Genomic DNA, 25,254 nt, shown 5'->3' on the forward strand with positions numbered 1-25,254 from the left:
GTTACCAAACGGTAAACCAAAAGTTATTCACATAAATCGTCTTGCACCATATGCTGGCTCAAATCAAACAGAAGAAGCCCGAGTCATTCAACAGGAGATGAAAGATGCATCGCAGCCAAGTTTTAAGGAATTTATGTCAAATTACGCAGAGAGAAAGAGTGCTAAATTCGGCGTAACAACAGAAGTTCAGCAAGATCTGTTTAGTGTTCCAGAAGACGTCTCTCTATCCCACTGTGTTGCCCAAGACCTTGAGATGACTAAATGAATTTCGTCCGCATTCAATAAAGTTCGGCCGCCTGGACGAGTTAAGAAATCAGCAGCCTAAAATTGAAATGGGCACTGCGATTGGAAGATGGTCCTCGATTTTTGCTGTATATGGTGACCAGGAAGTCTTATACGGACACGCCAAGCTACGAGAATGTATGGCGTGCTCTAACTAATTTGAAGAAAATCGTGTGTAATTATGACATCAAAAATTTGGCTTTACCAAAAATAGGCCATGCAGTAGAAGATCTGAATTGGAAGATTGTGAGAAGCATGCTTGAAGTGATCTTCAGAGAAACCGACGTACGAATTACTGTGTGTTGCATTAACCCGAAGATGTCGTACCCTTCAAAGACAGTAGACTGTTACTTCTTCTTGAGGGGTGTATGCAAAGCTGGAGAATCCTGTAGATTCCGCCATCCTGGGCCTCCATCTCGAGTTGCTGATCGAGACGCTCAGATCTGTGACGAATTACCGACCGCAAATAACAGGTTCCGTCTCGACAGCACGTCACGTAAGGAGACATCTGGAAGAATGACTCACCGTACAAGTGAGGAAACGACTTCTCGCGAATATTCGACAGTCAAGGCCAAAGATTAACTAGTGATGGGCGTTTCCGTTTTTCTGGAACGTTCAAGAAAATGTCTGGTATTTTGTATTCAATATATAAGAAACTAATTTTGTAAATATGTAGAGTTAGTCTGAAAAATAAATTCGTCTGTACTGTTATATAAATAAAATCGTATATAAATACGAACCGCTTGTTTCTTTGTTATTATAAGTTATTACAGTAAAAACCGCTACAATACTAATTCGGTATTAGAAAATAGAGCTAAAGAAAAATCGACCTCCCAATTTAATAAAAGACATAGGGCCAGGGACTTTGTCAGATTTATCTATAGGAGACAGTGTTTAGGTAATTTATTTGAGGTTGTACGGTAAAATTTCGTCCATTTTAAATGAACCAAGATCTTATATAGTAAAAACCAAGTCTGAAAATTACCGACGAAACCATGGTTTCGTCGCTTCCCACCTCTGGTTTTGATTTCAATTGTAAAGAAGGTAGTTGGGAAGATTGTGTGAGTCGGGAGGATTGTGCGAGAAACAGTGAGTTGTGTAGTGATATCAATATTGCGCTAACAGTTCCAAATACAGGTAATAACTGTTCTGATATGGAACAGGATTCTTCCCGTCCGAAAAGAATATCTCGATGTCCAGTTTATTTGAAAGATTATTTAATTTCATGAAAACTTGTTTTGTAAACAGGGAGATATACTATCGGCATAATTTGGCAGCTCTGTAAGTTGTGAAGTTAGTCACTAATACGTCAAGGCTGATGGTAGATCTCATCTCTCCTAACCTAACTGTTTGTATAGAGTTCAATAAACCTGTATAAAGTGCAAGAACCCTTTTATTTAACAGAACATTTGGCACCTCGATTATGAGTTTTTCAAGGGCCGCTACACTATCCTGAACGCGTTCCAACTTTGATCTTGCATTGCAGCTGGGTGTCTGTTCCTCTTCCTCCAAACTACTCATTTCTGTCCTCTTGCTTGATCTTCTTGTTCTTCTTCCCAGCTTTCGTCATTCATCATAGGAGATGCTTCCTCTGTCCGAGTTGCTCGCTTCCTCTTCTTCTTCCATTTCGTTTCTTTTCCTTCGAATCTCCTTCGTTTTATTTTTTCCGTCCTTCTGTCTGTTCTCTTCTCCCCTTTTTTCTCTTCCTGTTCTCTTTCTTTCTTCCTCCCTCTTGGTTTGCTGCTTCTCTCGTCCTTCCCTGTTTTCACTTTTATCTTCTCTGTCTTTTCCGTTACTTTTATTTGCGCTGGATCTAGATCCGATGTGTTCCTGTTCTTCCACTTGTCTCCTCCAGCTTTTCTCTACTCGAGTTTCGTCCCTTTCTTTCCCCCTTCTTCTGTTTTCTTGTTCGCCCCCGCTGCTCTCTTCCGCCTTTTTAGTTTTTCTTTTTTTGTCTCATCTTTCTTCCCACGAGGTGGGTCGTGCTGATACTTCCAGTGGGCCAGTGCGCCCTTGCCCCGCCAAGGCTGTTTTCCTCTCGGGTTCGCCACCTTAGGCATCGCTTGTAATCCACTATGTTATCCCTGGGCCATGCACCCCTTCGGCACCATGGTGTTACACCTTAAGGTTGGGGTGGCGGTATACTAGGATCATGCATAGCCGTCATTCCTACGCATCTCCGTTTGTTTTCAGTGGTTTCCTCCACTTGTTTTATATTCGCGGAGGATTTCTCCTCGGGTATAGGTTCGAGTATCTAGACGTGTATGATGGGTAGCGGTGGGTGTCGTATGATAGTTGGGGGTATTAACTATCACATAGGTACAGGTTAGGAGCTTCGTTAAAGGACAGCGGACAGCTGCTCCAATTTGTCGTGTTTTACGATGAACAGGAGAAGCTGTGGAGGTATTCTACTTGAGCCGTGTAGTCTTCTACATCTTGCCGTGTAACCAGACAACCAATTTTGACAACAGACCAGATGGCTCACTTAACTTTCACAAACGGAGAAACGTTTCAAGCACTGTTACATACCAGATCACAGAAATCATTCATCGGGGAAACAGTTCCGAAGACACTATTAGAAGAACAAGAAGAACAGAACCGAAGAAGAGGAAAGAACAGATATTAGGCTTGCAGACAGTAGCATTTAAGAAATAAGACACAGCTATCAAACCACAAACATAAGTAAGACATATGATAACAAAGACAACTCGGGACATTCCTGATATACAGGCTGTTTCATTGGGAAAGTAACATACGTTAACTGTAGAAAGAGGACACTTAGGCGGTCTCAAAAAGCAGAAGAGGAAGATGATACGTACATTACGTGTTTCAAATGAAAAGACGAAGGTATATAAATTCTATAGGTATCTAAAACGAGATGCGAAGAAGAATTTTACATTTTCCAGGACGAGAACATCCTTGTAGGATTCCACTTATGGATCAAATAGCGCTGGGCTCTTAGCCCCTAACTCCATTAGCACTTGGTCTGCCTCACCAGTAAATTTAATTTCGGACGTTATTATTTTTAATAAAAAACCATGTACAAATCGGTGCTACAACAGAAGTATCGCGCAGCGACCGAGTTTACTACTGCTCTTATACGAGACCGAGGAGACAGACAAGTGACAATCGTTTGTTTCTTGTCTCGGTCGCGGGCTACAGAACGGCCTTGATATAATGGCTTTGAGAGCAGACGTGAAGAGACCACAATCGATCTCACCTATCTGTCGCCTGTCTCGGTCGCTTGTTGCGCAATGGTACCTTTACTGTTCAACTACTAGTATTGTATTTTTGAGATGTGTAACCACGAACTTCAGAATTTTAAGACTTTATTAAGATCAATCAATATTTTTAAGATTTCCGAACAGGAGAGTACAAGGAAAGTTATGATGAATTAAAAAATAAAAAAACCATTTAATGAGATATATTTATTGAATAAATCTTTATATTACAAAATAAAGAAAATTATCTGAACTTATGGATTATTTTAATATAAATTCACTTTCAGATAACACATAATTTATTAAAACAGATGATATTTTTGTATTATAAACTATAAAATGATAAATTTACCTTTACAAGTTTATATACAAACTAGTTCTAGAAACTATTCTCAACTAATTACACACATATTGCTCATAGATTGACATCGAAAGCGATGTAAGCTGAACCCTACACATTTTATTTTGTAGCTTAATGGACGTAATCATTTTCTAAAGAAATAACTCCTACAGGCCCAGAAGGAATATATCAGTTCAGTTTTATTCCCTATTATGTGGTATTAGTGCTTGGTTTGTTGTTGTTTTTTAATTTTTAACCTATTGACACAGATTTTAAAATAATTTTGTATACACGCTTCATGAATACTATTTTTTATTTGGAGAAATTGGTGGTTCCATTAACCACGTATATAGGCCTGGATCCCGCGTACCAAAAAAAAGTTGATTAATAGCAAGCTGAAAATTTGTTAATAGCTTAACGGTGTCTCGTCGGACAAACTTTGATGTATGGCAACACTGGAACAGGGGAGGTTTTAATTGTGGAACAGGTTACAGGTTTCGAACGTCAGACTACGAAAACGTCCCATGTATTTTGTCCCAGAACTTCCAATTGATTTGTTACCCTTTCATTAAACTCTCATTCAAAAATCAGACTCGTATTTATCACCAACTGGACATTTTATTAAGTCCGACACGTAGAACATGTCAAATGACAGGAATTATGACCGGGGAGCATTCAAGTATTATGTAACGCGATTTTTAAAGATTTTTGACCCCTCCCCCTCCCTACGTAACGCACTGTAATGGGCGTTTAACTATTGCGTAACGCAATTTTTGAAGATTTTTGACCCCCCCCCCCCAACCTGCGTTACGTAATACTTGAACGGTCCCCAGGTGATAAATAGCAGTCTGATTTTTGCATGCGAGTTTAATGAAAGGGTAACAAATCAATTGGAAGTTCTGTCAGACAAAATACATGAGACGTTTTCGTAGTCTGACGTTCCAAATTTTTAACCTGTTCCACAATTAAAACTTCCCCTCTTCCAGTGTTCCCGTACATCAAAGTTTGTTTGACTAGACACCGTTAAGCTATTAACAAATTTTCAGCTTGCTATTAATCAACTTTCTTTTGGTACGCGGGATCCAGGCCTAATAGGTTCTCATCTATACTGATACTTCAATTTTGTCAAAAATATATTCAGTGGGCAAACTTAATCCATAAGTAACTTAAATAATGTTAAAACATACCATAACAAATAAAATTGTAGAGTTCAGCATGCCCATTTCATAATATAATATTTGATCATGACTAAAATCTATACAATATTTTTAAAATTGGATCCATGGAATGCGTGTCTCATATACCAACCGAGCTGCATATTTGTATATCTGAAAACATTTTAAGACAGTCGAAAAATCTTAGAAAGACCTTAGGAATAAGAAGCATGTTAAAAAATACGAACCGACAGATTAGAGGGAAATTTTAGTATAAACAATTTCGAAAAGCACGACGCGTAATGCTGTTGGTGAAAAATAAGTCTTAAAACGTTTTGCACTCAAATACGTCCCAGTAAAATTGGAAAAATATATTACAATATATTGTTTGGTCCGTATGTGCTATTATCTTTATACTTATGTAATATTGCTCCGAAAATTTTTTAAATATTCGCAATTCTCTAAATTCTACAAGGAATATTTTTATATATAAATTGACAAAAAATAGGGATTCTATGATATATATTACAATATATAATTAAAAATTTCTAATACAGAAACAGTGTAGGGATTTCATTCACAATAATTACTTCATAGCCACTAATGTAATCAATGGCAAGTTAGACTGCTTCAATTTCATAAAATGCTAATTCATTTTAAATTTTTTTGTGGCAAGTCTACTTTTATCATTAAATATGTAGATACTCATTAATATTTTTAATAAAAATACAAAATGTTCGAAATAATAAAAAATAACCGCTTTGACCGTGTAAATTTTGCAATTTGAAGTTACAGAAACAATAGTGTAATGCAATGTGTTACTGGTTTACAAAATTTCGTCTATTCAAAAGTTAGTAAATGTCAAAATTATTAGACTTTGCATCTACTAATTCTATAATAACCATAAAAAATAGACAAGCAAAAAGAAACGTTGGAAAATCATGAGCTGCATCATTAAAAAAATAATATTCGTCAAGAATCATTTTATGAATTGTCTCTTAAAAAATATCTAAAACTAATGTTGAATGCTGTCACAGATTAATATTGCTACATATATGTAATGCAAAAAAAATATTCCCCAATTTTTTACAGATGTTACACCAAGCGATTTATTTTTCATAAAGTGCAATAATTGAACATCCTGTATAATATAAGGTTTTGGTCGTTGTATATTAGCTATAGCTGCATATTGGACGGTACAGAGTATGCTAACAGGTAGATATGCATATTAAAAATTACTTACAATGTAATTTAATTTATAATATATATTTTGTATTTATAAAACTTCAAACATCTAGTCATATAATTCTTTCTCCTAATTCCAAGAAAGGCAGAGGGATATGTAACGATCATGCAAATATAACGGTTCGATAGAGATATTAACCACAAACTTATGAACTGTAAATAATAATATATGTACAGTCGGAGAAATGAAAGAATACCCGATCACATCAATCACATATTATTCAGATTATTAATAATAATCTATCTCTCTCGTTTATTATTTATGGAAAAAAAACAGCAAATACAAAATATGTGATTGGTGTGATCGTTCATGGGTATTCTTTCATTTTTTCGACTGTAACTAATACAGAAGTAAAAAAGTGATAACATCGAAGTATATGGTTTAAATAATATGATTGTATGAAATATAGCGACTCCAAGTCGATGTTAATGGATTATATACTATTAATACTCAAAGGGCAACGTGGTTCCCTGGGACAGAACATGGAACAGAATATTCATTCAGAATTTCATACAATCATATTATGTAAACCATAATATGAATTACAGAATTTCATACAATCATATTATGTAAACCATATACTTCGATGTTACCACTTTTAATAGTGTGCTAGTTTCATCTACTTAGCAGTATGCGTTGAAGATGATCTGAATCAGATCGAAAACGTTTTGCAATCCATTTGGATGACATTTTAAAACGTTTTTTAATAAACATTTTATACCAATATACAAATCGAAGTTTTTTACTTCTGTATTAGTTTTTTAAGTATGGTATACAGCCAGCTACTGGGATTTTCCCATTGATTTTGTAATAATATAAGTAACGAACGTTATAGAAAATTAAAGATTAACTAGATGGATAATTAACTAGGATAATTATCTAGAAAATAAAAAAATTGGCATACTAGAGTGTTACTAAACTTCTTGATTTTAGAAACATATTTTCTGAGCTAAAAACATGAAAAATGATGCAAACTAAAGCATTGAATTCATTTAAATTAATATATGAACCTAGAATGGAAAAATAGAAACGAAAATACTACATACAATATCAAAATAAACGAGGTAAAAATAATCGGGAAAGAAATTGTGGACTACTTACTTATTTTCCTGTGGACTAAACACGACATATAGGATACAACCAAAAAAGAAAAAACTATAGTAGAAAATGTTGAACTAAGAATAGCAAATGAAAATGGTAGCATATAATCGATTAAAAGTTAATCGGCTAGTATAAATGGAAGTTAAGAAGAAGTAGTTGATTGAATGTAGACCTGGGTGTACTTAAAAAACGTGGCAAAATATTTTCAATGTTATATTTATATGTGATTAGCCATATTACATATTAGCCATATTAGACAATTACATATTTTACCTGAAAAATACGTGACGTTTCGATTCCCACTCGAATTGTTGTTATTGAGGTTATGTTATGAGTCAACAAATATTGATGTTTGAATGTACTTTACCTATGATGGTTGTAAGCAACAGCCAGCTTTGGCTGGAAAAATATGAGGGTGGATATTTTTCTGCCCTGATACTTCAAATTCTGATTATTATGTGTATTTGTGCAATAATTCTATGTGTTACATGATTCTATGTTTGGGAGTGTTCGAAACAATGAGTTATTTGGGTAAAATATATAATTGTCAATAAAACCCAACTTTGGCGAATCCCATGTAAACATAACATTTAACTTAGTGCCACAAATTAATGAGCCCTATTAAAAATACTTTTACTTAAAAATTATTCTCTGGGGTCCGAGAAACCATGAGTGATAAAGAAACAGACGATCAAATCAGACTTTTACGCCCAAACAGTAAAAATATCTAATACTATGGCATAAAATTCGACCATCCCCGAGAATTCTTCGCAACCTTTAAGAACATTTGTCGCAACTGGAAATTAATAGTTAAAAATAAATAATTCTATATCATTGCCTAATTATTTTTAGGTTGTCCCATAATCGATTCAATCACAATTACATCATAAGAAGGACCGAATCCCTCAACAAATAGTGCATTATACATAACTAAGCAGTTAATAATTAAAATCTTCGATAATTGCCATTGAAATTCATTTTAAGTTATTTGGCATGCTATTAGTCAATATAGTTATTCATTTATACAGAAATTCTTGTATATCGACCGATATTATTGCGTTGACCAAAAGCTTACCACACGTGATGAAGACCAAAAAAAAAATAATAATAATAATAATAATACGACAATAAAATTTAATCAACTTTGTTTCCAGCACTTTACTTTTAATACTCTATCCCATTCTATTTACATAAGATCATCATTATATGTGAAAGGCCTCAACTCAAACGGTAAAACCCTTTTAAATATTACCAATCAAACAACGTCTAATGAACCAAACTGGGAGAACCCAAACCGTCAATATCTCTCTGCGCTCTACTGATTTTACTCTTATCCTTAGGTGTTTCTTGTTCACCTGTCTCCATGGCAAACATTTTCATTTTCTCTTTGAACGAAAGTTTCTCTGGCACTGCTGTGTTAAGATTTTGGTCCTTTCTTTGGGCCTGCTCCGCTAATCTTCGCGCTCTGGGATCTCGGTAGACCTCTTGGGCGCCGATAACTCCCGGGGTCGCATTAGACATTCCTGGTGAAGCGTCCGTTGGCGTTGTAGGAGATGCCAACATCGATTCGGCTTGACGAATAAAGCTCTAAAAATTAATTAAAATTAAAAGTTGTTGATTACGTGTTACTGTTGGGAATATATGATTATTTCTTGAAATGTATTTCAAATAAAATAAAATTTCTTGTATTGAATATGTAACAGCCTTAAACAATTACGTATATTGTACAATATAATTGCTATAATCTACTGAGACACTTTTGAAGGCAATACCTCTATACGAGTTAACCGGTAAACTACGATTAAACTTTAAGAGGAAACAATAGCGATCAACAGGTAGCAAAGACGCGATCCAAGATTGCGGCTGTAATTTTAAATAGTTTTTCGAGATATTTGGCACACGTATTCGTAATATAATAAAAAATGGCGGTAAAGAGCCCAATTTGAAAAATATATTAATATGTGGAAATTACTCTGTAATTAAATACAATATTAAAAAAACGAGTCTGTACCGCCATTAAGAAGAACAAAAAAATACACTTTCTTCAAATAAACTTTTTTATCCGATGCCTAGATTTTGTGTCGTTTTGGAACTACTAAAATTTTTTATTTCATTAGTAGTTCCAAAATGACACAAAATCTAGGCATCGGATAAAAAAGTTTATTTGAAGAAAGTGTATTTTTTTATTCTTCTTAATGGCGGTACAGGCTGGTTTTTTTAATATTGTATTTAATTACGGAGTAATTTCCACATATTAATATATTTTTCAAATTGGGCTCTGTACCGCCATTCTTTATTATATTACGAATACGTCTGCCAAATATCTCGAAGAAATATTCAAAATTACAGCCGCAATCTTGGAACGCATTTTCGCGACCTGTTGACCGCTACTGTTTCCTCTTAATGTACAAAAGTAGGCACGTATTGTTATAGTTGTATGTTAGTATGTAATAGAGAAATTCTGACATTGTACGTATTCATATTTCACTATCAGTTGTATAGATTGGCTTGTTAATAGATCAGCTACTTGTTGTCACTTTCTGAGGAATTATGTAGTGGTTAGATTAAACATGACATAGTACTCATAAGCAACAATACAGAAGAACTGATCTGCATGCCGAAAGAACTTAAATGAGAATCTGAGAAAATCGGTTTAAAAATTAATTTAAATAAAACAAAGTGATGACTCTGATGACAAATCAAAATATCGCAATCGACTTAGATGGAAGTGAAATCGAAATAGTCCTGTCGCCAGGAGGGTACAACGGCCTCCTTTATTCAGATGGACTTACCCAAGTTTTTTTATGTATTTTGACCCGTAGAACACGAATTTTTTGGGTAATAGTTGATCCGGGTGTCGATAAGATTTTTATAAACAAAGAACTTGAGGAATTACATAACAGCGATTTTTCGCAAAACAAAACATTTTTTTATTTTTTTAGGCCATTCTAAGCAAAAAATGTTCTTACAAGATTTTTCGTACGGATGCATAGTTTTCGAGATAAACGCGGTTAAACTTTCAAAAATCGAAAAATTGCAATTTTTGAACCCGAACAAATTTTGATTAAAAAATAAAATAGTAATTTTGCTTGCCGCATTTGAAAGTTCAAGTCAAATTCTATCGGTTTTGATTATTTGCATTGCTAAAAATTAATTTTTTTTATTGTGAAACAAAGCTATAAACAAATAGTGTTTCCCGTTCCCAATGCATGCGTTTTAAGGCATGCTACGTAGAAATTGTCTGTTTGTAGGCGTGCCTGCTCGTTCGATTTTAAATGAGAAATGCATTGAAAACATCACTGAAGCACTATGTATTTATAGCTTTGTTTAACAATAAAAAAATTAATTTTTAGCAATGCAAATAATCAAAACCGATAGAATTTGACTTGAACTTTCAAATGCGGTAAGCAGAATTGCTATTTTATTTTTTAATCAAAAGTAATTCGGGTTAAAAAATTGCAATTTTTCGATTTTTTGAAAGTTTAACAGCGTTTATCTCGAAAACTATGCATTCTACGAAAAAACTTGTAAGAACATTTTTTGCTTAGAATGACCCAAAAAATACAAAAAAAATGTTGTTATGTAATTCCTCAAGTTCTTTGTTTATAACAATCTTATCGACATCCGGATAAACTGTTACCCAAAAAATTCGTGTTCTACGGATCAAAATACATAAAAAAAAACTAGAGTAAGCCCATCTTAATAAATGAGGCCGTTGTACCCCTCCCACCCCTGGCGACAGGACTAAAACTGTCCTGTCAAAGCGATCAAACTAGGCAAATAGAATCCAACGGCAGAGATAACTAGAAGAATCTGAATGACTTGAGCAGTAATAGGAAAATTCAATAATGTGTTGAAAAACAAAAAGATACCAATAAATCTAAAGAAAAGGGTATTCAACAGTTGTATTCTACCATTTATGACTTATGGAATGGAGAGCATGACACTTACAGAGGTATCAGCCAACAGATTGAGAACGACACAAAGGGCGATCGAACGAGCTATGTTAGGAGTATCTCTGAGGAAACATATACGAAATGAGGTACGAGTACGAAGGACGAAGGTGGAAGATGTAATTGGAAGAATTGCGCAAATGAAATGGACTGGGTAGGACACGTGGCACGGCAAAAAAAGACAGGTGGACGAGAAACATTTTACATTGGAGACCACGCGAACACAGTCGTAGTAGAGGAAGACCACAAAAACGATGGTTAGACGACATCAAAGCCAAAGTAGGGAGAAACTGGCACCAAACAGCACAAAACAGAGAAGTGTGGAGAGCTCATGGGGAGGCATTTGTCCAGGAGTGGATGCAAACAGGCTGAAGAAGAAGACGAAAATTAAGCATATTGCGAAGTTGATGTGCAGTACTAATTGCTGATAACGAGGATGACCTACAAAGGCAGCTCCACACTTTCAATATCACAGCGAACAAACTTAATATGAGAATATCAGTAGAAAAAAACTAAATGTATTTAAGTAAAGAGCCGCGTAGATGCAAGTTAGAAATACACGGCAAAATTGTAGAACAAGTAATGAAATTCAATTACCTAGGAGTAAAGATCACTAGTGACAGGAATATAAGAACAGAGACCACAACACAAGCAACAAAAGCAGCAAGAGTAAGTGGTTGCCTCCGAGAAACCATATGGAGAAACAAATATCTGACCAGCAAAGCAAAATAAAAGTTTACAAGATAACAGTAAGACCTATCCTAACATATGCAGCAGAGACAAGGACCGATACAAGAAAGACGAAACAACAAATCAACAATAACGAGAACGATGCCAAAATTCAAAATATTAACAGGTGGATAAAAACAAGAAAGAAAAACTGGAACGAACATGTAAACCGAATGGAACCAGATAGATTAACGAACATGTATAAAAACAAAAAGCCGTATAGCAGAAGACCCGTTGGAAGGCCGCCACAAAGGTGGAAAGACAATGTACAGTCAACAACAACTGAAACAAAATAAGAGGCAGACAAACAGGAGTAATCCTAGTCGCACGAAGAAGAAGAAGCGAAGTTGATGTACTGTCATTTTGTTCTGGCCGATGTCCCGATAACCTATCATTATATCCTGATTCCCCTTCTGGCATATATCATATATAAAGCACATGTCGGAAGGAGTAGACCAAGCAAAAAGTGTAAGAGAGGAGAGTGATAAACTTGGACTCCGTCGTCCAAGAAACAGGAATCCTAAATAAAAAAAATAATTAAATTTTTCGGAATTTAACAAAATAGAAAGAAGAGTGTTGACTGGCATGACTCTATTCATAAATAATAAGAAATGGAATAGTTGTTAAAGAAGAATAATTGTTAAAAAACAAAATTTTAAAATACTCTTTTAAATATCCAACAGATAGAATTAGAAACTGAAAATATACTTACATTGGGATCTTCTCTAATAGTTTCTTCTATCTGCAACGTATTGGGTGGTTGAACCGGCGTTACTGAAGCAGCTGCTGCAGCGGCTGATGCATCATTGAACGATACCCTCTTGGTAGTTTCCTTTGCCCTCATCGACATTATCGTAAAACTCGATCCTCTCTCTGGCGGTGGGGGAGCAACTGTCGCTTCCGGTGGGGAAGCCTGTTGAACATTGTTATTGGAATTTGGTTTTAAAATAGACGCTGGAGGAATTTGTTGCGGTTCTGATTTGCTTGGAATTGATGTTGGCGTTGTGGTTAAGTTGCTTATGGGTTGTGGAGGCATAAGCTGAGGGGAGCCTTGAGGAGTTGGACTCTCCTGAAAATAAAGACTTTTATTTTACTTAACATAAAAATCAAAATTCCTCTAATTGGCTGCATACCATATAAAAATACTGAAGGACACTTGGTTCCGGCTTTCTCATATAATAAACACGTGCACGGCCCAAGTAGCAATTTTTCGACGCATTGGTTTTCAGTACAAAAAAATGCACTGTATATAACGTTGCCCGAGTGCATTTTCAGTTGTTTCTGCCAACGACCCTTGTTACCGGTGACATTACGATTTAACAACGTTAAGTAATACCTTTAGTTATATGGGCAACTAAGTTATTACCACTGTAACAACTACATATCACAGATCAGTATTTTCAACAATCGCAACGACTTAAAAACATTATTATGCTAAACTAAATTACGCCCATGGGTTTTCCGGCTGGCTCGGTAGTTGTCTGTCATGACCCTAGGTATAATTATTCTAAACGTGTGACACGTTTGCGGCAACTTCAGAAGAAAAAAAAGAATTTACTTTATAACCTCACTTTTTTCCTATTATTTTATATTTTATTTTGCTGGAAATTTTCGATTTTTTTTTAATATGAAGCGGAATAGGCCTACAAATACTCTACCAGCTTTTATCGGTATCGGAAGAAGATAGGGTTGGAAATTAAGGAGAATGCTGCGGTTCGGTCTCCAAATAAAATTGAAGAAAGCGGTCAAGTTTTAACCCAAGAGGATAACCAGGTAAGTAGCCCTTATTCTTGGCCGCCCGTGAGGTGAAGTGACCACTCACCCTTGTGTAAAAAAATAGGAAATATTACTTACTTCACCTCAGGAACAATAAAAATATGGGCTTAGGTGTGCATTTTCCATGGAAGCCCTGCAGATGTTTTAATTATTTTTTTAAATTTGTTGTTCTTTTTAGAATACTCACTTCTCAGAAAACTTCCTTTGATTCTCATAACTCAAATGAATATTCCTCTGATTCAGGCAATGAGAGCACTACTGCCAATCTGATGGAAGAAGAAATCAAAAGAGAGATCACAAACAAATCAGACATATTTGGAAGCTATAGGACTTAAAATAAGACAATGTCTGCCTGGTTGGGCTACAAAAAATCAAATATGTCAAAATCCAGCGTTAAATACTCTACTGCCTGGCCTTACTGAGTGTGGAATTCCCAATTTACCAAAAGATTCCCGAACATTACTTCAAACTCCACAATCCGTAGTGCACTTCACTTGACACTGATTACATGACCTCTGTCACCCAATAAGAGGGTGCGTTCTAAAATGGTTGGGATAGTCCGCCCGGCCGTGTTTGGTTGCCGGTCGGACTTCTCGGTTGTATCATCCGTCTAGGTAGTATTTTTTTTTAGTAATTTTGGTAATATTGTTGAATACGCCAGTTTGGTTTTTACTTGATATTTTTTGTGATGTACTTACTGTACTTAATCAGTAGACCCATTTGCACTTTTCGGTGTTGGGCCTTTTTTGTTGGGATGTAAAGAAAATAAAAACACAAAGTATAAAAAATGTAGGCATTCAGCCCTATTCTGTAACTTTTAACAAATCGAATAGAAATGACCAAGTCGAATCGTAATTACCCAAAATCGGAATGTTTGATATCTATCGCGTCATTTTTGTGTTTGGATTGGTATTCTATAACTCATATCGTAATCGAAACCTCTGACTTCTATTTCACGCGGTTCTGAGGTGGTGGCAACCCCGCATTAACCAGAGAAATTATTGTTCTGTGACTGGATCTAAATTTAAAATTTGACACCGTTGCCATATCCTCAATGTTTTCATACTTTCTTCATACTATCCTCAAGTTTTGAAAAGTAAATAAAGTATTAGTGTAAATACTGGATGCAAAAAGCTCAAAAGAGGATAAATGGTTTTAAATTAAAGTTAATTAAAATTGATATAAAAAAAGATAAACTGATAAATAAGAAAGATAAGTGAAGATAAGAAGTATAAATGGTTTTAAATCAAACATATTTAAATTGATGTTATTAATGCATTATTATTAATCTATAATTTAAAATCGATATTACTAATAATATGCAATCTTTAAGATTCGATTAGAGCTGAAATAACTGCTAAACAACTTTTCCCAAAAATGGCATATTTTCTATAATTTGTTCAGACTATGAGCGTTGACTGATAAATATACAAGTATACTGGCATTGTTTAAGAAAGGAGTCTAGTTATACAATGATACTGGTATAATATATTTATCCATCAACGCATCAGAAGTCTATCGTATGCTATTCTTGTACATTATACCGTTGATTGAAATTGTACAAGAAATAACTAACAAAATTATGGCAACACTGCGAGGGGCAAACATTCATTCATGTGCCAAGCCAAATAGCAAAGCAAATAAATAAGGTTAGGTCCAAGGTCCAATTCATACTCGTACAACATGTCTAAATTAAATATATAATTACAAATAACACCACAGACTAAAAATTACGCAGCTAAAAAAGGTACAAACACTATAAATAATTATAAAATAAGTAGTAATCAATTATTTTTATATATATATAATATAAACGTCAAAACAAAACAAAATGCGCTTGCGTCAACCACAATTCCGATAATCGAAATCTCATTTCGACAGGATAAATGCTGTCGAAGTGATTTCTATTCACTATTACGATTGTAGAGATTCCGAAGTAGTTATGGAATACGGATTTGGACTATTTCTATTCGACTTGGCCACTTCTATTCGATTTTACTGACTTCTATCATCGAAATGAGTTACAGAATAGGCGTGATTTTCTGATACCTTTAAAATCACCATCAATAAATTAAATTTATACAGAACATCTTTAACATAAATTTTGGCTTTTATATTAAAATTTGATCTTTTCTAATTTACATATTTTTTGTCAAAAAGGGCATAAGAAAGGAGCGCATGTGTTTTTTAAAAGGTGAAATATCCATATTTGACGGTAATCTGAGATGCGTTTATAAATTTCATATCAGGTAATTTTAAGTCCTTTATTTATTTATATAAATTTAAATACCTAATATGATGTCAAAATAGTTTACTTTTTGGTTTTCGCAGTCACCATACAGTGCTAAAAATATAGGTAAAAAAACATAACCAGTCCGACTCTTTGAGCAGCCACTGCATGCAGGCGCTTTTTATAGTCGCTTCCGTTCTCTTATGCAACGTTTGCGAAACGGTGTTGCTTAAACATAGGTTGCCCAGGCAACGTCAAGACAACTCAAAAATTGTCCATCAAATTAGTGAAGAATAGGATCGTCTTCTAGGCAATAACAACGTTGTAACAAAACGTTGCCATGCAGTAGACAACGTTGTCGCGTCAACAAATTGCTGCTTAGGGGTGCAGTCTTGGGCAAAGATGAAGACTTCCTTACATATTTTTAATCTTTCAACATTGACTTATTGTCGCATCTGATTGAGCCAAATGGCTTAAAATTTATAATTTAAAGTACATACTATTCGTTGCAAGATATTTCGAATTTAATCAGATTTATCATTTAGTAAAGTACCTTCAAACTTTGGGTAGAATTTAAAATTGAACCTAATGTAACGAAAGACTAAGGGGACTATTCGTTACAGCATTAAGGGAGTAGTCATTTTGAGCTTGATATCGGCCCAGTCTCTTAATCTGGAGAATTCCATCTGAATTATCTTGCAACGTATAGTACATATGACCAATTTCTGTGGATAGATTCCACTATCATAATCTGGAGTTTAACCTGATGATGGTCTGCTAAGACCGAAAACGTTCGTTAATCTGTGATGTACTTTTAGTCCAACTTGGATGTTTTAAGAAATTTTTATTAACAAATTTATATACCAGCTACAAAAGGAACTGAAGGGTCAGGAGGAAGAACGATGAATGTCTATCTGGAAGCATTTTCGGTAAAATGAGAAACAAAGTTACATATTTGTTGTGAAAACAACATTTAAATTAGTTCGCTTTTATGTAAATATTTTGCCGATGTCCAATTAGGCAAACGGGAATAATTAACCCCTTTTCGCCACGGTGGGGTGAGATTTAAAATAAAAAACGTCCCCAATATTAATTGTTTACCCCTTGCGTCCAATTTTGTGACGTGTTTTTAAGAGGATTCTCATCGTTATTTTCTTTTGGCCATTCACAGGTTGATAGTACTCTTTCTAAGCTAACAGATTGCATAAAAATCGCAAAATTACTAAAAATTGACATTCATCGTTTTTTCCCCTGACCCTTCAAGTCTTTTTTCTTTTAGTTCTACAGCCTAATACCATTTAGTATTTTCTTTGATTATATTCATATTTGCCCTAAAAACTGTTTAATTTTTTTATCCAAAACTTAAATTCTAACAGTCAATGACCACGACCTTTTTTAATTAAACAAATAGAAGAGAAAAAACATTGCAGCACAACGATTAAATTCTCCGATTTTTCTGAAACTTGGCGGGACGTAAAAATAAGACATTTAAGGTCAAAAAGTTTTCTTCTTCTTTTTTTTTTCTCAAAATGTTATTTTATGCCATTTTACAGTGATTTGATGTTTATTTAAACAAATTTGCATTTTCTATCGTAAAGTATCAATAGAAAAATAATATTTTAATAGAAGGGACTCAAAAATGTCATTGTAAGGAATTATAACAAGTTATTTTGATTCAAAACACGTTTTTGATCAAATTTTAGTGTAGAAAACGTTAAAATACCGTTTTTTACATTTTCCTCCATTCCCAAAATACATCATATTAGATTTGGCTGAAAATTTGACCATAGATAGCCAAACATAGGATTTTAAGTGGTTAAATTAATATATATAGAGGGAGACCTATATCCAGCAGTGGATAGATCCGGGTTGAATGATGATGATGATGGTGATGACTGTAGTAGACATAGCAACATGTGCCACAAAGGCTTGTTACTAACACTAAAAAGAAATCTTTCCATCCATTATTCTGTCCATGTAACACAGTAATATTATTTGTAACACAGAACTTTTATGAGTTAAACGGGTAGACGAATATTCAGAACTACGACCAATCAACGCAGAAAATCTACAGGGCAGTGTTCTGGGATCCATACTATATTATTATAAACCTGACATGGTGATATCCTTGTGACAGAAAATATTAAACTGGTCATATTTGCAGACTACATTGCAATACTAACGGTCGGTGAAACATCCAAAGAAACAACTAGACACCTCCGAAATTCGTTGAATAATATAAGCACTTGGAATAATAAATGGTGTATAAAAATTAATGAATGGAAATCTTCCCGTATCGATTTCACTTACAAAAAAAGTAAATAATCACCCAGATAGACTAAACACTAAACAATAAAAGCGTACCAAGCAAACTATTAAATATCTAGGGCTACATATGAATAGCAAATTAAAGTGGCAGGAACATATCAGAAAGAAAACTGAAGAACTTCTGAAACTGAATACAAGAAGTTATATTGGTCATTAGGTAGAAGCTTGCTACTTACAATCAAGAACAAGACTGTACTAGTGACAGTGACTATGCTTTCATTCAAAGAGTCCAAAACCGAACACTAATGCCTGGTTGCACCAACAGATCTTAAGCTGCAGCTTAGCTAAGCTCTACTTATAGATAGGGTCTCTATAAGTATCACTTACGTTGCACCATAATTTTAGAGTCTTACCTTATTATCAATTATATATATTATTATATTATTATGGTTTTCTTATTGTAATATACTATAATTATATTAATTCTTATGATATTCTCGACTTAAGCTTAAGATCTGTTGGTGCAACCATGCATAAGAAACATAGTCAATGCTCCGTGGTATGTCCGCAACAAAGACCTATTTTGGGAAGTTCATACATAGTAACAGTTAAAGAAGAAATAAAGAATATTGCCAAGGGTCACGAAAACCTACTCCATAACTATACAAACAGGGAAGTGTTAGAACTGTTAGATAATTAAGACCAAGTCCAGAAGTTTAAACGCACCAAACTTTTCGAACTTGTGTGATAAATGTATAAATGTCAGTTTAAATTCTGGCAGTGAACCTAGCCTCAACAGTAAAGTGTGCAACAATAATTATTAGATTCTAAGGTGAACCGTTGGGAATATCTAGGACAGTAAAGTAGCAGATTAGGTTAATTACAAAATGCTGGTTAATAATAGAATTAGGTGCATTGTTCCTTTAATAAATAAAAAATATTGTTGATCTCAGATATTACTTGTAATCATTATTAGGTGCCCCATATTATCTCAAACTATCTTATCATAAACAAAAATATTGCGATAGGAAACAATACTGACAAATCAATGTATTCATTCGTCATTTGTGTTTCTAGACATAGGAAATATCCTCAAAATTTTTGCTTCTAAAGATATTGACGATGATCTTTCCGAAAGTTCGAAGTCCGAAACATCTAGCATATCATCAGATGAACTCCAAACAGATAGTCCTGTAGATTCAGTAAGTAAGAAATTCACTGTGCAAGTACCGAAGTCAGATATTTTGGAACAATTGATAAACCACAGCGTCAAGGTACCAATACCAAGGTCACAATACCATTTATGAATCGAAAGAACTGTCTATGAAGAATAAAGAATATCAAGAAATAGCTAAACTTTTTAAGGACAAAAATAAAAAATTATTTCAGATTCACAAGATAGAAAAAATACACAATCCGTATCTGCTAGGACAATATGCTATAAAGAAGAAACACTTAGAGAAACTGAGCAAAAAAAACAAAAGAAAAATACCAAAGGACATACGGTTATTTCATGGAACCGGTAAAGATGAAATGGAAAGTATTTGTAAGACAAATTTTGACTGGAGGCGCGCAGGTATTTATAAAACTTTATGATTTTCTTTGTAATAGTGAATGGTTTTTCAATATGCGAGGCAGATAAAATACGTGGCGACTTTTTTAACATTTTATTTATTGTTAACTACCATAAGATCACTATTATTCATTGGTCCTAATTAACAATAAAGGCTATAGCAGCATAAGATGGTCAAATCGATCGATCAGCCCCGAGAATTATGCTTTCGATAAAGCATATCAAAATATATGTCTTCTTACAATTTTTTAGCTTTCCAGAGACCATAGAACCTTTTAAATAGATAAAAGAAGCTTTTTTCTTTATTAATTTTGATGTAAAAAATCTCAAAAGATTCAATGGGAATCAAATACAGATTTTTTTTCATATTTTTATACTGAAAATTGGACCTAGGAGAAATCATTGAAATTTTCACTAATTTTATGGGTATGTTAATAATACTTTTGACTAACTTTTAATTAGTAGTTTCTTGAGTATTTTTTCGTTCTTTTGAATGGCAGAGGCAGAATTTTTAATTTCTAAGCGGAAAGGAAGAAAATTCGAAAAAACCGTTTTTTTTACCTATTTATTCGCACGTAACCTCAAAACTCAGTTACTAATTAAACGTTTTTCAACATTTTTCCTTCCACATTATCCAAATCCTATTGTAAAAATCCCCATTTAACTCTTTTACAAGGACAAAATTGAGAAAAACACAGTTTTTATCCTTTTCGCACTTTTTTATACCTTACCTTAAAATCAGATAGATAAATGGTTTTCCAACTATTATCTGCCAGGCTAATTATTTTCTATATATTATCTACTATGTATCTTCATTGTCAAAATAATCATTTTCAACCTAAAAATTCTCAAAATCCGAAAAAATCGTTTTTTTTTCTCACTTTTTAGCATAAATTTAAACTTTACTGGCTAAGTGAGCGAATTTCTGCATGTTTTTGATCGCTCCCTTTAATTTGTTATAACACTTACCATTTGCTTTCGCGGATAGTCTAAACTAAAAAAAACATTAGCGTTTTTAAAAACGGTTTTTTAGATTTTTTTTTTCGTTTCCGTTCAGAAATTAAAAATTCTGCCATTCAAAAAACGAACAAAAACACTTAAAAAATTACGATTTAAAAGTTGGCCAAAAATTATTAACATAACCTAAAAATTTTTCGAAAATATCAATTTCGAAATTTTAATGATTTTTCCTAGACCTAATTTTCAATATAAAAATCTGAAATAGCAGACCTGGCAAAACAGTCAGGCTGTTTTGTATTCAAAAGATACATCTCCTTGAATTTTTTCAGATTTTTTACAGTAAAATTGAGCTAAAAAAATAAAGTTAAAAAAGCTTCTTTTTTGATTCGTATCAAGTCGTATGAAGGCATGTTCTGATAAATGCTTTATCGAAAGTGTAAGTCGTAAGGCTGATCGGTGAGGTGGCAGTTTTGACCATCTTATCTCGTTATAGCCTTTATTTATTATTAACTCGTATTTTCAGGTATAAACAGTGGTCACAAGTTTGGGCAAGGCGTATCATTTTCAGCTACAGCGAACTATGCTACAAATTATACTGATGATAAAGACGAGCTTAAGGTTATAATTGTGGCAAAAGCTTTGATTGGAAATACGTGTATTGGATATGATAAAATGATTATACCAGAAGAGAATTGCGACACTAGTTCAGATAAAAATGAGAACGTTTTTGTTAAATATGATGATGGAACCTTCTATCCAGAATATAGGATATATTATATGGGTAATAATCCTGACAAACTGAATTATTATCAACAAAGAAAGAAGTCGATAACTTTAAGAGACTTTATCCTCGACAAGTTTGAGTAGAAATATATATTTAGTTGTTTCTTTGTTTTAATAAAAATTAAGAAGATTTTTTTTCATTAGCCTTCAAAAAATAAACGAAAATTTAAAAAAAGTGGTGATTTATTTCTGACCATAGTCTCCTTTTAGCTCGGTACACTTGACCCAGCGATGATCTAACTTCTTTAACCCGTCTGAAAAATAAGTTTTCTCGAGGTCTGCAAAGTAGGCTTCCATTGCGGCCATGAACGCAAATAAATTTCTGTCCGGCCAAACAGAGAAGAAGTGGTACAGGGCAAAACCTGGAGAATACGGTGGATGGGATAGAAGTTCGTAGCTCAAGTCGACCAGTTTGGCCATGGCGACGCCGGAGGTGTGGGCCAGTGCATTGCCATGGAGGAAGAGCACTTTTTTCTTGCCCAATTGGGGCTGTTTTTCTGCAATTCGGCGTCAAATCGACTGAATAATCCGGCATAGTAAATCCGTGTGTCCGTTTTGCCCTTTACCAGGAAGCTGATATAGAACAAACTTTGTGAATGCCAGATAAAGGTGGCCGACATCTTTCCGGTCAAATTATCCAAACCCATAAAAAAAACTTACACTGATTTGAGTTCCTTTCATTTTTATAAGTATAGTGGAACCCCGATAAGTCGGCCCCCGATAACCCGGAAGTTCGGCTAACCCGGACCGATTTTCATCAGATAAACATTTTGATTTTCAATATTTTGTATTTTTCAATTTAATTGTGGCTTATTTCCAATCAAAATAGTTAATTATCAGACAAACCTTTCAACAATAAAAATGTATGTAATATAATATTTGAGAGATAATGTGTACTTATGTGTGTAATTTGAACTATACGATATTAAAAATGACTCATAGCACACGCCGCAGAAACAACAGCCACCTGTCTGTAGTATCTATTCCTTTTTATTTCAAACTGTCAGCATTGTTTAGGAAAGACTATTTAAAAAATTCTTTTATAAACAATGGTCTTTAGTATTGTGTGTCTTGTATTGTTCGCTTCCATTTGCTTACGTTTGGGTTTGGTGTTTTTTTTAGTAATTTTAATGAGTAGGTAATACTGTGCATATTTATAAATATATTTCATGTTATTTCAATTATAACGGAGTTTATCTGTAAGTATACCGTATTTTAATAATTTTTACCATATTCTCCGGCTATCTCGGATTTTCGATAACCCGGATCGGTCGCGGTCCCGATTAATCCGAGTTATCGAGGTTCCACTGTACATGCTAAACAAATGAAACTAAACTTACCTTTTCGGTATCCTCATCTCCTTCCTCTGCTGCTTCCATAGCCCTTCTTTGGAACTCTCTTTCCAACTGAAGTACTCTTAGTTGTTCTTCTTGCTGTGCTGTCCGGTAAGGTAGCGCCACTAGGTCTCTAATCTGTTGCTCCTGCCATTGCCTGGCCGCCTCCCTTCTCGCTTCCTGTTGCCTCTCTTGTTCCTCTCTTGCCCAAGGGTCTCTTGGCGGTTTTGAAGAAGAAGGTCCAGAGGTAGGATAAAATGCCATTTTTGGTGGGTCTTGACTACTCGCTAAGTAGAGAGGGTGAGTAGAAGATGGAGGTAGATCAGGTGGAACTTCATCCTTAAAAAAATTTGATTATACAAAAGTGTCTGCTTTTATCATGAGTTTCACACTGGCAATGAGTTTATTTACCTTTCTTAAGGGTTTAGGTGCTACAGGCGGAATTTTGTTGTAACTAGGCGACAAAGGATTCGTTTGACCATAAGGCTGGTGCCCATACTGAGAACTGATACTCAAATTCTGCATACTCTGTGTAGTCTGAGCCATCGCATGATGGTTGTAATAATGCTGTTGATTTTGTTGCTGCTGCTGTTGTTGCTGCTGCTGTTGTTGCTGCTGTAGCTGCTGCTGCTGTAGCTGTTGTTGCTGTTGTAGCTGCTGTTGCTGCAATTGCTGCTGTTGGTAATAGGTGGTTTGTTGAGACGACTGTTGAGGATACTGCACACGTTGAGGGTTCTGTCGCCTTCTGACTTCCTCTGACATTTCCGCTAGTTTAGCAGCGCCCCGAGCGTTTCTGTCTTCACTGCTGAGTCTCTGTTGAGATAGTTGTTCTTGGTTCTAAAAAAAATAAGCAATTACATATTTACTTTTATATAATTTAAGATTCCGTATTATTAACAGAGCAAGGAACAGCTTGACAGAAATTTAACACTATGACTCTTCTATTAGTTGTCATAAACTTTCTTTGAGTTGCACCAATCAACGGAGAAACAACAGTATAATGTATGGTACAAAAGTTTTGACAAAATGTTTACCTAATATACATCCCACTCGATTTCGACATATAATCTAGTAACCATGGCAATGACAAATAAATTATGGTTTGCTTTTATTGATAAATTATTCATGAATGAATTATTCATGAAATAAGTTCAGCTTCTATCGTGCATACCCGATATTTTCAAAAATATTGATCGCCGTATTGGATGGTCGCCCAAACGTAAAATTATTATATTAATTTATTCAAAGAAAAAGCTATTTATCCAAAGGAAGCTTTACAACCAAATATACTTAACGAATATGCTTAATAACTATTTCATCATCATCACAGCCGTTCAATCCTAATGGTTTATGGCAATGCTGTCGCATATAGTAATTCCTTTTCCAGGTGGATTATTTCTCTTTGGTTTATTTCTTATAGATATATGTGTATTTGCAGCGTTGGTTATGTATTTCCAATCTTTTCTGTTTCTGCATCTTGTCTTCCAGACTTTTATTTTCATTATTTTTATGTCTTTCTCTATCTGGTTCCACTATCTTATCCTGGGTCTAACTTTTTTCTTGGTCCCAGGGGTATCCAGTTCCTGATTCTTTTTATCATTTCTGTGGGTGCTCTTCTCATTATGTTGCCTGCCCATTCTAGTCGTCTTGCGTTTATGCTATGATCTCTTGCTATGTTCTCACCTCCCATTTCTTGTTGAATTTCTTTATTGCTCTTCATTTTTGTTTCTCCGTCGCTTCTTCTTTTTGGTTCCAATAATGGGTGGAATGCATAAAACGTAGTATCTGCTAATACTTCAAGTATATCCTACATTTTTGAAGTTTTTACTACACATACAAAGCATTTACTTTCCTCCGTAGCATATGCTACTATTTACCAGATACATAGAAGAATTTAGTACGCTTTTGAAGTATTTGCTAGTTTAGTAGGATTTGCTTGAGTTTAAGTGAAGTTGGTGGATTTGGTGGATCTGCTGAAGTTGGTGGAACGACTTCGGTGTAGGTGTTTTTTTGTTATAAAATGGCAGCAGTTTTTTTACGTCAACAATTTTGGAATTTTTTCAAAATCTGTTTTGAATCTAGGTTTTTTCCATTATTTCATTGAAAGCAGCAGTTAATTTCTTCAATGTAGTTTCTTTTTAATTCTTAATTTTTGGGGTTATCTTTTATCAAATAAATTTTTTTAATTCTCTAGAAGATTAACAAATAACAATTGTTCATTTTTATACTCGCCTAACTCGTTTGTCGCTTCGGAATCTCAGTCACTCATTTTTACTGCTGTACAATTCTGATAATTAGGTAGGT

The 25,254-nt window shown here is 34.3% G+C and overlaps 2 protein-coding genes across 6 annotated transcripts in view; one reads left to right on the plus strand and one right to left on the minus strand.

The window, feature by feature from the left end:
* Positions 1 to 3,695: 3,695 nt before the first annotated feature.
* Positions 3,696 to 25,254, minus strand: part of LOC114341142 (afadin) — a 1,043,753-nt gene continuing 1,022,194 nt past the window's right edge. For all 5 annotated transcript variants that reach the window (XM_050658899.1, XM_050658898.1, XM_050658902.1 and 2 more), the window contains 4 exons: positions 23,362 to 23,787; positions 22,957 to 23,289; positions 12,739 to 13,095; positions 3,696 to 8,931 (listed from right to left, as the gene is read on the minus strand). In XM_050658899.1, the coding sequence (XP_050514856.1) occupies positions 8,611 to 8,931; positions 12,739 to 13,095; positions 22,957 to 23,289; positions 23,362 to 23,787 (1,437 nt within the window). In that variant the 3' untranslated portion in view covers positions 3,696 to 8,610. The remainder of the gene's footprint in view (positions 8,932 to 12,738; positions 13,096 to 22,956; positions 23,290 to 23,361; positions 23,788 to 25,254) is intronic.
* Positions 19,088 to 21,793, plus strand: LOC114341144 (protein mono-ADP-ribosyltransferase PARP12). Its single transcript, XM_028291925.2, has 2 exons — positions 19,088 to 19,876; positions 21,357 to 21,793. Exons 1-2 carry the CDS (start codon positions 19,624 to 19,626, stop codon positions 21,698 to 21,700), a joined length of 597 nt encoding a protein of 198 aa, XP_028147726.1. The 5' UTR covers positions 19,088 to 19,623; the 3' UTR covers positions 21,701 to 21,793.

The sequence above is a fragment of the Diabrotica virgifera genome, chromosome 8 (assembly GCF_917563875.1).
Source record: "Diabrotica virgifera virgifera chromosome 8, PGI_DIABVI_V3a".
In the NCBI taxonomy this organism is placed as follows: Eukaryota; Metazoa; Arthropoda; class Insecta; order Coleoptera; family Chrysomelidae; genus Diabrotica; species Diabrotica virgifera.

Bases quoted from the DNA above. Each gene is read 5' to 3' on its own strand.
- LOC114341144 (XM_028291925.2), top strand. From the start codon at position 19,624: ATGAAGAATAAAGAATATCAAGAAATAGCTAAACTTTTTAAGGACAAA. The intron at 19,877-21,356 runs GTATTTATAAAA...TCGTATTTTCAG, and splicing joins TTTTGACTGGAGGCGCGCAG to GTATAAACAGTGGTCACAAG.